The sequence below is a fragment of the Bison bison genome, unplaced genomic scaffold (assembly GCF_000754665.1).
Source record: "Bison bison bison isolate TAMUID 2011002044 unplaced genomic scaffold, Bison_UMD1.0 scf7180017864160, whole genome shotgun sequence".
Lineage (NCBI taxonomy): Eukaryota > Metazoa > Chordata > Mammalia > Artiodactyla > Bovidae > Bison > Bison bison.
The window spans coordinates 4,530,002-4,545,670 of NW_011494732.1; the positions used below are offsets into that span (position 1 = coordinate 4,530,002).

Genomic DNA, 15,669 nt, shown 5'->3' on the forward strand with positions numbered 1-15,669 from the left:
ATTCTCTGGGTCGGGGAGCCTAGGGTGATTCGGTGAAAGGTTGTGGGCTTGATGCAATGGTTACAGTTGCAGCTCCTGTGTGCTCTGCCGTGGCTACCCCTTCACCTGGTGTTAGGCCTTTGTCCTCTCCTCCCCTCCAGGGTAGAAGCCTGCTGGCTCCTGGTGGCTCTTCCTTCCGGATTTTCTTGTCTTACAGATTGATTTCTCCCCTTTTCCTGCCTTACTGGGGTTTGGCTGAAGCCCCAGGGCCATGCAGGTGGGAGGGGCGCTGTGGACCCAGGTTACTCTTAACTGGTCCTTGTGGTCTTGCTCTGGAGGTTCAGAGATGTTGAGTAACTTCCCCGGGGCCACACAGCCACACTCTTTAGACCAGCCCAATCTGCACATCCAGCCTGCTTTCCTCCAGGCTCTGCCCCTCACTAGCCCAGTGACCTCGGGCAAGTCACATCACTTTGCTTGTCAGTAAGTTGGTCTCCTTGGAAGTCACACGGGAAAAGTGCTTGGCCCAGGGAGCATGGTTCGGACCATCAGTCACCCCAATCTGACAAGCTTTTCCTAAGGCATTCAGGGCCCTGCACGGGCTGCCTCCATCTTTTCCCCTGAAGTTGGGGGGTCTGGTTCTTCTTCCAAATTCACCATCACCCTTCCTCCCTTGGAAGGGTGCCTACTTCATTTCTCTTTGCCCACCTATTCACTGCTTCTCCCAAGCCTCTGCTCAAACCTCATCTCCTTCAGGAAGCCTCCCCTGATTGTCCCATGCTTTCCTTTTTCAGAATCCTATAGACCCCAGGGCTTGGCCAGACTCTCCTCGAACGTCCACAGATTTTCATTCCTTCCTAGTTCCCCTTCTCCTAGTTCAGTGTCAGCTGACAAAGCCTGTATTTCTTGACAGGTTGTGCTTTTTTAAACCCTGACTTCTCCAGGAGACTGAGATATCCTTTGCACCCCAAAAATGCTTCCACCAACGAACTCATCACATTGCTGGTCTGTCGGTCCTTCCAGAACCCTTTGAGAGAGACTCTGCTTCTTATTTTTGCCAGACAAAATCTCGGCAGAGAAGATTTGTCTGCAGTATGCTGTTTGCAGCTGCAATACCTAAACACTTCTTGTGACAAAATAAACAGTCAAAAAAAAAAAGTTTGCCAGAAGAGTGTTGCACAAATGAACACCCCAAGCCAGATGTCTAGAAGCTTGTGAACCCAGATGCATGCCTCTGGGGCAGGAACAAAGTTAGGGAAGGGCTGGTGGGAGGTGCTAGGGAGTGTGGGGACTAGGGTGAATGGGGAGCTTGTCACTCTTTTAAATGGGCAATCAGGGGACTTCCCTGGTGGTCCAGTGGGTAGAACTCCAGTCTTCCAGTGCTGGGGACAGAGGTTCGATCCCTGGTCAGGGAACTAGATCCCACGCAGCCCAATTAAGTGTTTATATACCACAACTGAGACCCAACACAGCCAAATAAATAAACATTTTAAAAGGGTGGTGGGGGGGCAGTCAGACCTCAGTTCCCAGTCTGTGGCCATAAGGGAGTGTGATCAGGCTGCCTGATTTTTTTTTTTAAGAGAAGCTCTCTGTTCATCTTTTTATGCAGCAGCTTCTGGTTTTCAATAATGGCAACAAACGCAGTGTTTTTAGAAAGCTCCATAGCCCAAACACAGCAGTCTCAGGAACTGGCCCTGCTTGGTGGACTGCACCTGTTTGCAACCTGTGGACTTGACATTGGTCCTCTTTGGCAGTCAGCGAATGGATACCTGCCATGGATACCAGCTTGCTCTGGAAGGAAACCCAGATAGCTGGGGAGGACACGTGCCCTCCAGTAGCTATGGGGAATGGAGACGGCTGCTTGCCTGGCCTCTGCCCCTGCGAGCGAGCCTTTGTTCTCACCGAGGCCTCTTTAGCTCGAAGCCACAGCACTGTGCTTGGGGTAGATCCTTCCAGGCTGTTTGAGTTCCCTCAGGCTGCCAGAACTCGTCACAACATCCAGGCTGCCTGGAAACTATAGTGAGTCATTCTCTCGTGGTTCTGCAGGCCGGAAGTTGGAAATCCAGGGACTGGCAGGGTGATCTCTTGCAGGTGCTATGGGGAGGATCCTTCCATGCGTTTTCTAGCTTCTGGTGTTTGCTGAGCATCCTTGACGATTCTTAGCCTGTAGATGCTTCACTCCAACCCTATATTCACATGGCCCTCTTCCTGTGTCTTTTCATCCCCAAACCATCTCCCAGTCCATGGAAAAATTGTCTTGTATGAAACCTGTCCGTGGTGCCCAAAAGATTGGGGACCACTGCACAAACTTTGTTTGGATTTTCCATTTTCCCACTGATGCCTGTTTTCTGGTCCAAGATCTGATCCAGAATCCTTCTCTGTACTTCATCCTCGTGACCAATTGGTCTTCACTCTGTGACCATTTCTCAGTCTTCCTTGATTTTCTGTACCTTGTCACTTTTGAAGAGGACTGCTCACAGAATCTGCAGAATGTCCTACGATTTGGGTGTGTTTGATATTTTTTCAGGAGGAGCTGGGCTTGTGAATTTGGGGGAAGATTTCCCCCGAGGTGAGGGGGTGCCCTTCCCATCACGATACATCAGGGGCACCCAACACCCTGACTGGGGTTGTTTCTGTCACTACAGGTGGTGTTGACTTTGCTCCCTTGCTCAGGGAAGTGTCAGCTGTCTCCCCGTCAAGTTGCTGTCTTTCCCATCCCTACTCTGTGCATTATTTTTTATTTTTATTTGGATGTCTGGGCCATTTTTAAAGTCTTTATTGAATTTGTTACAATATTGTTTCTGTTTTACATTTTGGTTTTTTTGGCTAGGAGGTATGTGGGATCTTAGTTCCCTGACCAGAGATCGAACTTGAGCCCCCTGCATTGGAAGGTGAAGTCTTCACCACCACTCTGGACCACCAGAGAAGTCCCCACTCTGTGCTTTAGAAGCAAGTCGCTGTCCAGCCTACTGTCAAGGGGAGGGAAGTCCAGCTGCACCTCCTAAAGGGCGAATATCAAAGACTTTGTGGACTCAAGTGAAAGCCTCCACGATGCTTAGTAAATATTTGGGGGAAAATGCTTTGCAGCTATGCAAATTTCTCATCTTTCCTCAACGTTTTGCCAACCAGTTTAACATTCATGGAAGGGTCTTGCCTGTAACGATGAGCACCGTGGTATCTAATGGTGATTTTCTACTTCGCTCAGTCCTTCTGCATGTAGTAGTTGAAATTCCGTAAGGCTTCCCAGGTGGCTCAATGGTAAAGAACCCGCCTGCAGTGCCGGAGACACGGGGTTTGATCCCAGCATCAAGAAGATCTCCTGGAGAAGGAAATGGCAACCCTCTCCAGTATTCTTGCCTGGGAAATCCCATGGACAGAGGAGTCTGGCAGGCTATAGTCAGTCCATGGGGTCGCAAAAAGTTGGGCTTGACTGAGCATGCATGCGCACACACAAAGAACACGTGTCCCTTCTCTCTCCTTTGTTTGTTTATTCTATCATTTATTTACATCTGTGTAGACGTGCGGGTATTTATTTTATTCTTCGGGTTATAATCTAGCACTCGTGTTATTTACTTTGCTTCTCAGATTGTTCCAGCTTTGGTCGCCAGAAACTCTTTTTGGTTGGGTCCTGTGTCCTTTTGACACCCCCCCACCATGCTTTATTTTTTTGTCCTTCCTTTTTAACACTTCTGTGCTTAAAGATGTCTGGGCTCATCTTGTATATTTCCTGCCCCAGCGCCGGACTCAGTCATTCCTCCAGGGAGAAATGGCTCTATTTTTTTATTTTTTTGGCCATGTCCCTCTGCATTCAGGATCCTAGTTCTCCGGCCCAGGATTGAACCCATGCCCCCTGCAGTGGAAGCACCGAATCTTAACCAGTAAACTGCCGGAGAAGTCCTGAGAAATGGCTCCTTGTACTGGAGGATGGTGTTAGGGACCAAGACGTCAGAGCTGGTGGGCTCATTGCTCTGAACTGTCATGGCTGCTTGGCCTTCTCAGCTGCTGCCTTTAGGTCCCTACCCACTCCTGTGTTCCAGCCCATGAGGTTGCACAGGGGGCCCTGCTCACCTTGTTGCTCTCCTCCCCTCTGTCCCTCCTCAGCACTCTGCAGCCACAAGGATCTTCTTCTGTTGCAAACACTTGAGTTTGTTCCCACCTCAGGGCCTTTGCACACCCAGTGTGTTCTGCCTGGAGTGCATCTCCCTGTGGGTCGTTCCACAGCTGGGCCCTCCTGGTGATTGAAATGTCCAGGCCAACTCTGAGACACTTTTCTGCACCCCGAACCTAAAATAGCTATGCCCTCCCCTCCCCCAGTCAGTACCCTATCCCTCTGTGTAAGTTTCTGAATCTAAGGTTATCATTTTTTAAAATATTTATTAATTTGGCTGCGTCGGGTCTTAGTTTTGGCACACAGGATCTTGGTTGCTACTCACAGACTCTCTAGTTGTGAGGTGCCAGCTTAATTGCTCAAGGGCATGTGGGATCTTAGTTTTCTGACCAGGGTTTGAACCCATGTCCTCTGCATTGCCGGGCAGATTCTTAACCATTCCACCACCAGGGAGGTCCCCAGGATTATATTGCTTATTGTCAGCATGGTCCCTCTATGTGTCACCTGCCTCCGTGAGGACTCGGGGCTTTGTGTTGCTCACCTGTGGGTCCCCAGGACCCAGAACAGTGCCCGGTGCATAGTAGGTGCTCGGTGAACTTTTGCTGAGTGACTGAGGAGATGAAAGCATGATGCCATTGCTCCCATTATTTGGATGAGTAAACTGAGGCTGAGAGACCTTCTGAGATTTGCTCAGAGACCCCCTAATGTGGAATGAGGGGGTTCTGGTCTCAGCCTGTGTGGCTGAGGACCCCTATTGCCCACCCTGCTGGGGAGGGCAAGATTGATGTTAAGTAGTGAGACCTTGAGGTGGGAGGCCTGCGCGGCAGGAGGTGAAATCAGATTGATCCAGGGAGCCCAGGGTCTCTTACCAGCGACCCTCCTGGAAGTGAGTGTGGCCTTTCCTTGTCGGGAGATGGATGGAGACAGGGCTCAAAGCCTGGCTGGGGTCCATAAATGAAGAGGGTCCGTGCAGGCCTGTCAGCATCTCGGACTTGAGACCTGATAGTGAGGATGCTGGAAATCACTGCAGGGTCTGGGGACACTCATCCAGACAGGAGTAAGGTGTGCTGGTAGACCCGTGCACGCATGGCTCCCAGCCATCGGTTTGGGAGCTTTTTGCAAGGGTTCTGGGTGCAGCTGAGGCTATGAGCAACTTGGGGGACCCCGCCCCAGAAAAATTGATCCCACTGTACACTCGGATGGGATCAAGCAAGTTCACAGGCCTGATGACCTCCCGGGGCCTGTCTGCAACCCCGCAGACCCCAGCTGCTGCACTCTGCTGTGTATAGGAGGTTGTGGAGAGGGGGTCGGGGGAAGTGGGTCCTTGGGTGTGTCTTCCCCCCTTTTCTGTATCGGTCCGCATCTCTGACTCTCCCTCTGCCTTCTTCTAGGGCTCCATCTCCCTTTCTTTCATTTTTACTTTATTATTGAAGTGTGGTTGATTCACAGTGTTGTGCTGTACAACTGTGCTGCACAGCAAATATATATATACAAACATATACATTCTTTTAATATTCCTTTTTAAAATCTTGCCTCCTATATACCATTTCCGTTCCTTTATTTATTCTTAATTGGAGCATAATGGTTTTACAATATTTCATTGGTTTCTGCCATACATCAACATGAATCGGCCATAGGTATACATACGTCCCCTCCCTCTTGAACCTCCCTTCCACCTCCCACCCCGTCCCACCCCTCTAAGTTGCCATAGAGCACTCGGTTGTCATTGAGCTCCCTGAGTCATACAGCAAATTCCCACTGGCTGTCTGTTTTACATATAGCAATATTAATATTCTTTTCCCTTATGGTTTATTAAGGGGATATTAAGCATAGTTCCCTGTGCTCTACAGTAGGTCCTTGTTGCGTATCCATCGTCCCCCCCCACTTTCTTTGGATCGTGTCCTCCTCTGCCTGGAGGCCTGTTCCCTTCCTGTCTCGCTGTCTCTCTCTGCCAGGCTCCTTCCCCTCTGGGGCTCTGTCCTCATTTGGGATCTTATCCATTTCTCTCTCTCTCTCCCCTTGCTTCTCTCTGGGGCTCTGTCTGTCTTTCTGCTTTCCTTTTCTCTCTCATTCCTGGTCTCGGAGTCTCTCTCTCTGCTTCTCTTTCTCTCTGAACCATCCGCATCCCTCCCACCCCCTGGAAGTGCCCACTCCTCTCTGAGCCCACAGTGCTGTGTGTGGCCTCCTTGGTTGAGAACCCCGATGGCAGGAGGGGTCTGGCTTCACCGACCTGAGGCGTGAGACCCCTCGAGTGCTTCCTGGAGTTCTTGCCTCACTGGCTCCCACCAGCCTGTCGCTGGCCTATCCACATCACCCCCACCCCAGGGGGGCAGAGCAGGGGCTTTCTTGGTTGGAGGTGGCTTGGGGTCACTGAGGCCAGACCCCAAGATCCTGCCTCTGTGGGTCTGTAGCTTTTGGGGGCTTATTCTGCCCGGCCTGTGTTCCTGGTCTAAGGCTGTGGCTTTTTCTCTGTGGCTGGTTTCCCGTGGCTGACGAGAGAGGGGAGTTTGGGTGATGGCAGCTCCAGGGAGGGCAGGAAGTCTCAGGACCTTGCCCCCACTTTGGAGCCCTCTTTTCCTGCAGACCATGCTCAGCCAGAGTGTGGGTGGGGGGCACTTCGTATAGGGCAGAGGAAAGACATACATGGGCAGTACGTGGCTTGCGCTGGGGGACTGTGGGGTCTCTTCCCTCACCGGAAGCCAGTGATGGGGCAAACTTCAGCGAGGGACGAAATTCCTGAAACCCTGCCTTTCTGACCTGCCCCGTTGGCTGTCTCTTTCCTGCTTAGAAACCAGGCAATGCGGAAAAAGTTAATCTTGTACTTCAAGAGGAGGAATCACGCCCGGAAACAATGGGTAAGTCATCACTGGGGCCCCCAGCCCTGGAATCTCTTCTGCTGCCCCCTCCCTTCCGTGGACCAGGCTTCCTGGAGAGTGGAAATGGTCCCCACCACTCAGGCCATGGCCCCTGGGACCCCTGGGTTCTGATCCTGATTCCTGAGTGTCCAGGTCATGAAAAAAAAGCCAAGGACAGCAAGAGAAACGGGAAAAGACAGCGGCTGCTTTATTGAAGCCGGGGGCTCGAGGCTCAGCTGCCTCAAGGAAGCAAGGGTGTGGGTGGAAGGGGGTGCTGGGGACGTTGCCCCTCCTTTTCCCACCTGGAAGAGGAGAAAGCATGACATTAGCTGGGAAAACTGGTCCCTTGTCAGAGGACCCACTGTGGATATTTTGGGCAGAGAGAGGTCTGTTGGCAGAGGTGGAGTATGGGGTGGGCTGTATGCTGGGTGACGGTGATTGCCGGCGATTCCCTGAGAAATGAGCCTTTCCCAGCCCACTGTGCTCATTCTGGGCTCAGGAAAGTCAGGACCCAGAGAAGCAGTGAGGCCTCCTTGCTTAGTGGTACGACTCCTGCATTCCGCTGCATGCACACTCCAGTCTCAGCTGGGAGGCAGCCCGAAGGCAGGGAGAGCACATGCCGGAGAACACCTTTAGTTGTGGTTTAGGGTGCTCGTTTACATCACTGGTGTGCTGGGGGAGATTAGGCCTGAGGGATGGAGGGAGTGTTACCCGTTAGTATTCTTTCAGCTGTGAGAGGAAGAAAAGCTGGCTCAGATGGGCTTAACCAGTCAAGGAATTTCTGTAGCTGACCAAGTCTACTGAATGGAGTTCAGGAGTGGTTTGATCAGGTTGTACCTGGTCTGATGTACCTGAAGTCTATGCAGTTGCTTGGTTGTTTTTTTTTGTCTCAACTCTGTGTTAGCACAATGACAAACTGATTTTCCTTTGGGACCTGAATTTCTGCAGCAGGCTTGGAGGCCAGAAAGAGAGAACTACTCTTTCTTAGACCATGTCACAAAAGCTCGGATTGTATCACTTGAGGGCCCTGGATCCTTTGAAACAGTTTCCGAACCCACCCTGCTCTAGATGTCAGCTGGACCCTCAGAGAAGGGAGATACTTCTGTCCCAGATGCTGAAGGACTGAGAGGCTGGGGGGGTAACACCTTTGGACTCTAGGGACCCATGGGTAAGAAGTGGTGGGCTTCCCAGCCTTTCCTTTCTTGACCTTCTCAGACTCCTAAACTGACTGGATGGTGACCAGAAGCACCCACTGGGTAGATGGGGTTCATGAAACAGGGCATCGTATGTTATTCATTGAATTAAGAAATATTTACTGAACATGTGCTGTGGGCCTGGTGCAGTGCTGAGCTGTGTTATGCTGAGTGGAGGAGAGGAGGGACGAGTGCCGGGCAGAGAAGTGGGGTGGGGGACAGCCTGGGTGTCCCACCTCAGAACTGAGAGAGGCATGACCAGAAAGGACGACCTGTGTGAATGTCTGGGGGTCTGAGTGTCAAGAAGCGGGCACAGCAAGTGCAGAGGCCCTGAGGTAGGAACCAGCACGGGGTGACATGGGACAATGTAACAGGCAAGTTGGACTACAGAGCATGAGTGAGGAGACTGTGGTGGAGAACCATTCTGTACTAGGGTGGAACATTTGGATTTTATTCCAAATACAGTGAGACAATTCATTCTTAATAGATAATACAAAGTCTTTAAGGATTTTTAGTGATTCCAAAAACTTGACAGTCATGTAGACAGTTTGACAGGATACAGTGAACACCTCTATGCCCACCATCTAGAATTCCTCATGGTTAACATTTCTTTGGGTTTCCCAGGTGGCGCTAGTGGTAAAGAACCCGCCTGCCAATGCAGGAGACGGAAGAGATGCGGGTCCGATCCCTGGGTCGGGAAGATCCCCTGGAGGAGGGCATGGCTACCCACTCCAGTATTCCTGCCTGGAGAATCCCATGGGCAGAGGAGTCTGGTGGGCTACAGTCCATGGGGTCCCAAAGAGTCAGACACAACCGAAGTGACTTAATGTGCACGCATTTCTTTACATTCACTTTGTGTGTCTGTGTGTCTTTGTGTGAGTACGAATGTTTTTGTGGTGAATGCTTAGAAAGTAAGTGTGGATGCCCAGACCCTCGCCTGTCATGCTTCCCTGTCTCTCTGGGATGAAGGAAATTCGGGAGCACACCTCAGGATGTACAGCTTTTCCCAAGTAGTCCTGCCTGGGGGTGAAGGGCATGGTTGGGGAGGTCCTTTAGCTGGGGAGAAAGGAGATCTGATCTACGTTTTAAAAGGATCCTGGTGACTGCTGAGGTTGGAGTTGGGTGGATGTAAGTTCTTAAGAAATCTCCCAGGGCTCCTTGGAGGTCCTTTGAGGGGATGGAGGGGAAATGGGCTTATTTAAAGATAGAGGAAGAGGAACTGGAGACTTCTAAGAAACTCTGGGTGGCTTTGTGGCCAAGCTGAGCCCGTCTTAAGAGAGGCTCTTGTGAAAACGAATTCGGAAACCACAGAAACTGTGACAGGAGGGCATCAGGCGTGATCTCGCTCTAGTTCTTATATAATGGGCCCCGAGTCCTGTGCGCTGTTGTCAGGCGGGACCTGGAGGGGGCTTGGTCAAGACGTGCCCCTTCAGATCTGTGTGTTGCCCGCCTCCACCTGAGTCAGTTCTCCGGCGGAGCTCTCACTTTTCAGAGGTCTTGGGGACTGCGACCCAGCAGCCCAGGCTGCCCTGCGTGCCTGCTCTTCCCAGAGAGCTGAGGCTCTTTTCCTGGAGGGGTGCCCAACCCCAACAGGAACCCCCACCGGGCCTGCCCTATCCTTCCCTGAGCTTACCCCACAACCCTGGAAGCCAGATTGTGTGTGTGTGTGTGTGTGTTGGGGGAGAGGGGGTAAGGCTGAGTCACTGATGCACAGGTTCAAACCCCATCCACCAGACCTGCTGTGAGTGGTCCTGGGAGAGCTGTCTGGCCCCAAGCCTTGCTTTTCCTCATCTGTGAAATGGGGTCATGGTGGGACTGCAGGAAGCGCAGTGCCTGGCGGGGAGAGTGGGCGTGACTGACGGTGGCCCTGCAGGATGGGTTAGTCAGCGGTGAGCCCAGCCTGGATGGTGGGTGTATTCACTTCCTGAGGTGGCTGTAACAAATGGCCACAAACTAGGTGCCTAAGAACAACAGACATGTATTCTCGCTCTGTGCTGGAGGCCAGAAGTTCAAGATGTGGGCAGGGCCGTGCTCCCTTTAGAGGCCCTAGGGGAAGCCTGCCTCTTCCAGTTCCTGGTGCTCCAGACGATGCTTGGCTGTGGCCACAGGACTCCCATCTTGGCCTCTGTCCTCACCTCCCTTTTCCCCTCTCTTCTCTTACATGGATGTCTGTCCCGGGGTCTAAGGTGTGTGTCAGCCGTGTCCGACGCTTTGCGATCCCATGGACTGCGGCACCAGGCTTCCCTGTCCTTCACGATCTCCCAGAGCTTGTTCAAACCCATGTCCGTGGAGTCTGTGATGCCATCCAGCCATCTCATCCTCCGTTGTCCCCTTCTCCTCCTGCCCTCCATCTTTCCCAGCATCAGGGTCTTTTCCAATGAGTCAGCTCTTTGCATCAGGTGGCCAAAGTATTGGAGCTTCAGCATTGGTCTTTACAATGAATATACAGGGTTGATTTCCTTTAGGTTGGACTGGTTTGATCCTGCAGTCCAAGGGACTCTCAAGAGTCTTCTCCAGCACCACAGTTCTTTTTTTAAGAGATGGCTAAAGGATGCACACTCTGTATCCCCTGCACCTCTGATGTCCTTATGCTTCACATCTGGCTTTGTCCTGACTTGGCCCAGCATCCGCTTCTGCAGCCTGAGTGATGGGCCGCAGGACAGAGGCTGGGAAAGCCCCGGCCTGTCCCCTTCACCCATCGCTGAACATACGGACAGCCAGTGCGGGAACATTTCTCTGACTCTGTGGCTCCTGAGCCGCTGAGCCCAGCGGAAGAAAGCCTTTAGGTGAGGCCGCGGGCTCCCTGGGGGTACGGAGGATGCCAGGGCACTAGGTGACCACACAAATCAGCTTCCCTGGCCAGCCGGCTCCAGTCAGCTCCCTGGCACCTCCCTCCGTGTTCTCTGTTGGTTTGAGACTGTCTTCCTCAGTTTAGGGGGTTCTCCTAGGCACCCCATCTCTTATTTCCTCCCTAATTATAGAGTTGCATCCTGCCACACCTGGCAGGGCAGGAAGGGTTCAAATTCTGGCTCTGCTTGGTGGCCCAGGGCAAATCATTGAACTCCGGGCCTCAGTTCCCTGTTTCATTCAGTGGGGACTGTAGGAACACCCACCTCATCAGGCTACTGAGCGAGAGGCTGCAAGCGGCATGCTTGGGGCCGTGCCTGGACCACCGTGGTTGCTCGGAACTGTCAGCCGCAAGCCGACCCTCAAATTCAGAGGGACCCCAAATAGCCAAAACAGTCTTGAAAAAAACCCACCAAGTTGGAAGACTCATTTCCTCATTTTAAAACACATTGCGGGACTCCCCTGGCAGTCCAGTGGTTAAGAATTCACCTTCCAACACAGGGGACGTAGGTTCGATTCCTGGTCCGGGAAGATCCCACATGCCGTGGGGCAGCTAAGCCCGTGCGCCGCAGCTCCTGAGCCCACGCTTTAGAGCCCTCGAGCCGCAACTATTGATCCTGGGCATCCAGAGCCCCTGCTCCACAACAAGAGAAGTCACTGCTCGCCACAGCTGGAGGAAGGCCACAGGTAGCAACGAAGACCTAGCACAGCCAAAATTAAAAAGTAAATGTAAAAAACCCCGCAGAACTGCAGTAATCAGCACAGTGTGATTCCAGCCTAAGGACAGACACGGAGGACAGCGGAACAGAATGGAGAGTCTGGAATCAAGCCCTCGCATCTGTGGCTGGTGGGTTTTTGACAGGAGGCCAAGTCCATTCGGAGAGTTAGGACTGTCTCTTCAACAAACGGTGCTGGAGCAGCAGGATGGTCACACACGCGGAATGGAGTTGGGCTCCGCCTCACACAGTTAACACACACACGCACTCGAAATGAGCTAGAGACCTAAATGCAAGAGCAAAAGCCAGGGCTCCCCTGGTGGTCCAGTGGTTAAGAATGCACCTGCCGTTGCAGGGGACACGGGTTCAGTCCCTGGTCCAGGAAGATCCCACATGCCTTGGAGCAGCTAAGCCCCTGTGCCACTGCTCCTGAAGCCCCTGCTCCTGGAACCCATGCTCTGCAACAAAGGAAGTCTCTGCAGTGAGAAGCCTGTGCACTGCAAGTAGAGAGCAGCCCCTGCTTGTTGCAACTCGAGAAAGCCCGCATGCAGCAACGAAGACCCAATGCAGCCAGAAATCTTAAAAAAAAAAAACCAAAAACCTCTAAAGCCATGCAATTAAGAAAAGCCCTGGTGGTGAATCTTTATGACCTTGGATTTGGCAGTGGCACTTGGGTGAGACTGCCCAAAGAGCAGCGAAAGGGGAAGTAGACACGCTGGACTTTATCAGAACAACCGTCAGGATCCTGACCTCCCGTCTGGACTGTGCGATCCAGGCCTGATGGCGCCCAAGCTCTGAGCTCCCACCTGTACAGAGGGGGGATGCTGGTCACCGCTTTTGGGGGTTTGGGAAAGTCGGTCACGGGAAGGACTCGGCTCTGTGCCTGGCACGTGGCTCAGTGGTCCTTAGGCTAGTGTCAGTGGCAATGGTGATGGTGAAGCCAATGTTGCTGTTTATGATGGAGATGATAGTGATGGCAAAGATGATGATGGTGACGGTGCTGGAACAAAGAATTCTCGCTGAGGGTGACAAACTGCGGTCACAGCGGCCATCCTCCTTTTCCTGTGCAGATTCTTGCCCCTGTCGCCTGCAGGCTCACTTAGCGGTGCTCCAGCCTCTGAAATGTGAGTGTGAGACAGTGTGTGAGTACATGTGTGCTTGAGAGCGTGGGTGTGTGAGATTATGAGTGAGTGAGTGTGGTTTGTATTGTGAGTGAGAATATGCGTTATGTATTTGTCCGTGTGTGTGTATTAGGGTGTGTGTGTGAGTGTGTGTGTGTGTGTATGTGCGGGGATGTGTGGGGATGTATGTGCTTCAGTGTGAGTGTATGTATGTGTGAGCATGTGTGTGTGTGTGCAAGTGCGTGTGTGATCCGTATCCTCCCCCGGCCAGCAGGGCCACCCAGGTGGAAACTCCTGGCAGGGTCATTGCTGCCCCAGGTGGGGCTGCGGCCACTGCCACGGGCTGCCCTGCGGTGCCCAGGGCCCTCAGCCCTCAGTGGACAGAGAGCGCGCCCAGCACACAGGTGACAGCAGGTGGCAGTGTGGTCAGATATGAAGGGGAACTTCCTCATGTTGAATAGTCCTCAGGAGCTGCTCGCGTCTTTGTGTGTGGTGATTGGGGCTGGGCAGTGTGACTGGATGACCCCTCGTGGCTGTTCTGTCGCTTTTGCTCTACAAGGGCCCCAGGCAGGGCTGGGTCATCTTGCCAGCCGCCCCTCCACTGGGCAGCTGGTTGGTGGCCCCGCGGGTTTCTTGCTCGTCTTCACTGGTAACTGCGTTTTTTCTCTCTGCTGGTTTTTGAGTGAGCACGTTCTCACCTTTAGCCCATCTGACATTCTCCTGCTCTCGCCCATCAGACCAAGGCCTCCTGAGCACCGCAGGGCAGCCTGTGGCTGTGGCCACTGCCCCTTCTGGGGCAGCAATGACCCTGCCAGGAGTTTCCACCTGGATGGCCCTGCTGGCCGGGGGAGGATTCGGATCACACACTCACCCTGAGAGGGTGGGGAGGGTCCCCTGCTCTGACGATGGGCTGAGTATCCTTCATGTCGGTTCCCACCCCAGGAGTGCTGTCTGCAGCATGTTGCCACGAACATGTGTGGCCATTGCGTGCTGCTAGAACTTGAACTCCCAAGGGTTCTTGGGGCAGCCCGGTTTGTGTGGTGCCCCTGGTAGCTGGGGGTCAAGTTCTGCTCCTCCTCATAGATGGCCTGACAGCCCCCTGGGGACTGTCAACGTTGCTGGGTTTGTTGAGGACCAAGGTCACAGACTGCCTTGGTCAGAAGCTGAAATTCAGGATGGGATGGGGTGTCTGGGCACGAAGACCAGAGACGGGCTTTCTGATTATGCTGAAGTGTTGAGAAGGCATTCAAGCGAGACTCCCAGACCGTGCCATCTGTCCACGGCAGCTGTTAGAGATGGGGAGATTGGGTCTCAAGAGCAGCCGGACGCTCCATGCCTGCTCGAGGTCTGGGTCACCTTGGAGACTCGGAAGCCAGGCAGCTTACATTCTGGGCTGAGCAGGGGTCTTTTCTCTAAGGAAGGACATGCATAGAGCAGGAAGCACTGTGGTTAGACTCAGAGAGGGACTTCCTTGTCTTGAACGGACAGCAGCTTGAGTCTTTACACCCAGTCCTTGGATCTGGGGAGCACGGCTGGGCCTGAGGCTGCGGCATGAGGAACTATTCAGAAAGAGAATGCGTTCCACGGGGCCGCCCCAGGTCTGACGGGCACCCCAGAGCTGCACCATCTGACACATGATGGAAATGGTCTGCGTGCACCGCCCACTGCAGACAGTAGCTCTGGCCCCAGTGGCAGGGGGACCAGGGACCTGCATTTAAATGCGACTTAGTTTTACATGATTCAGCTTTAACGGCCACATGTGACTGGAAGCGTCTGTATAGTATAAGGCCTTTCTAGAGGAAGGCTGGGGGTGGGGGTGGCCCACGCCCCAAGGAGCAAGGCAGCCTGATCCTTAGGGCAGGCTGTGGCTGGGGTCTGCCCCGGTCTCCGCGTGGTCGTGTGTCTGCCCGTGCACCCGTGTGTGATCGCATACCTGCCCGTGCGCACGGCAGAGCAGGGAGCCCTGGGGTGCTGAATGTCGGATGTAGGAGGAGCAGCTGCCACAGGGCTCCCCCGCGTCTCCCCAGGAACAGAAGTTCTGCCAGCGCTATGACCAGCTCATGGAGGCCTGGGAGAAGAAGGTGGAGCGCATCGAGAACAATCCCCGGCGGCGGGCCAAGGAGAGCAAGGTGCGCGAGTACTACGAGAAGCAGTTCCCCGAGATCCGCAAGCAGCGGGAGCTGCAGGAGCGCATGCAGAGGTGAGCTGAGGACCGGGCCCACTCGCGCCCCTCACCCTCTTTCTCTCCACACTGCCCCTGCCTGCCACCACCTCCTACCCTGCCTCCCAGGACCTGGGTCCGCTTGCGGCACTGTCCACAGAGGACCCCTGGCTGGCATGAAAAAGAAAAGCACAGCAGGGTCTCGAATTGCACGCCAAGGGCCGAGTTAGGTCCTTGGGTGTGTCACTCAGCACCTGCCTGGCCTTAACACTTCTTGGAAAGAAACTTAAATCCATTTTGATGGAGTGAGCTCTCCTTCTGGTGTGCCATGGGCTGGTACTCACCCCAGCTTTGTTCATTTATGTGGCCCCTGAGTGTGAGATCCCTGGTGTAAGTCAAAGGGAAAGGATGCTGGTCACACGTGGTGGGCATAAGGACTGGGTGCAATCCTCTGTTGGAGTGCCCAGCACACAGTAGGTGCTTGGTGGCATGTGAGTGCGGTTTCTGTTGTCACACAGATAAGGCAATGGGCTGTGAGCAGGGATGATGGGCTTCACTCTTTTTTTTTTAACAAATATATGAAAATTTATTATTGTATGATTCTTAGTTTTAAGTTATCCCTGCATGTTGTCTCCTCTTTCTGTTAGAACCCTTGATTATTTGCGATGGGTCTTTTTTTTTTTTTTTTT

The 15,669-nt window shown here is 53.2% G+C and overlaps 1 protein-coding gene across 1 annotated transcript in view; it reads left to right on the forward strand.

Moving 5' to 3' along the window:
- NCOR2 (nuclear receptor corepressor 2) overlaps positions 1-15,669 on the forward strand; it is a 205,428-nt gene that overhangs the window by 86,924 nt on the left and 102,835 nt on the right. The window contains 2 exon segments of the mRNA XM_010841409.1: positions 6,876-6,942; positions 14,847-15,019. Coding sequence (XP_010839711.1) covers positions 6,876-6,942; positions 14,847-15,019 — 240 coding nt within the window.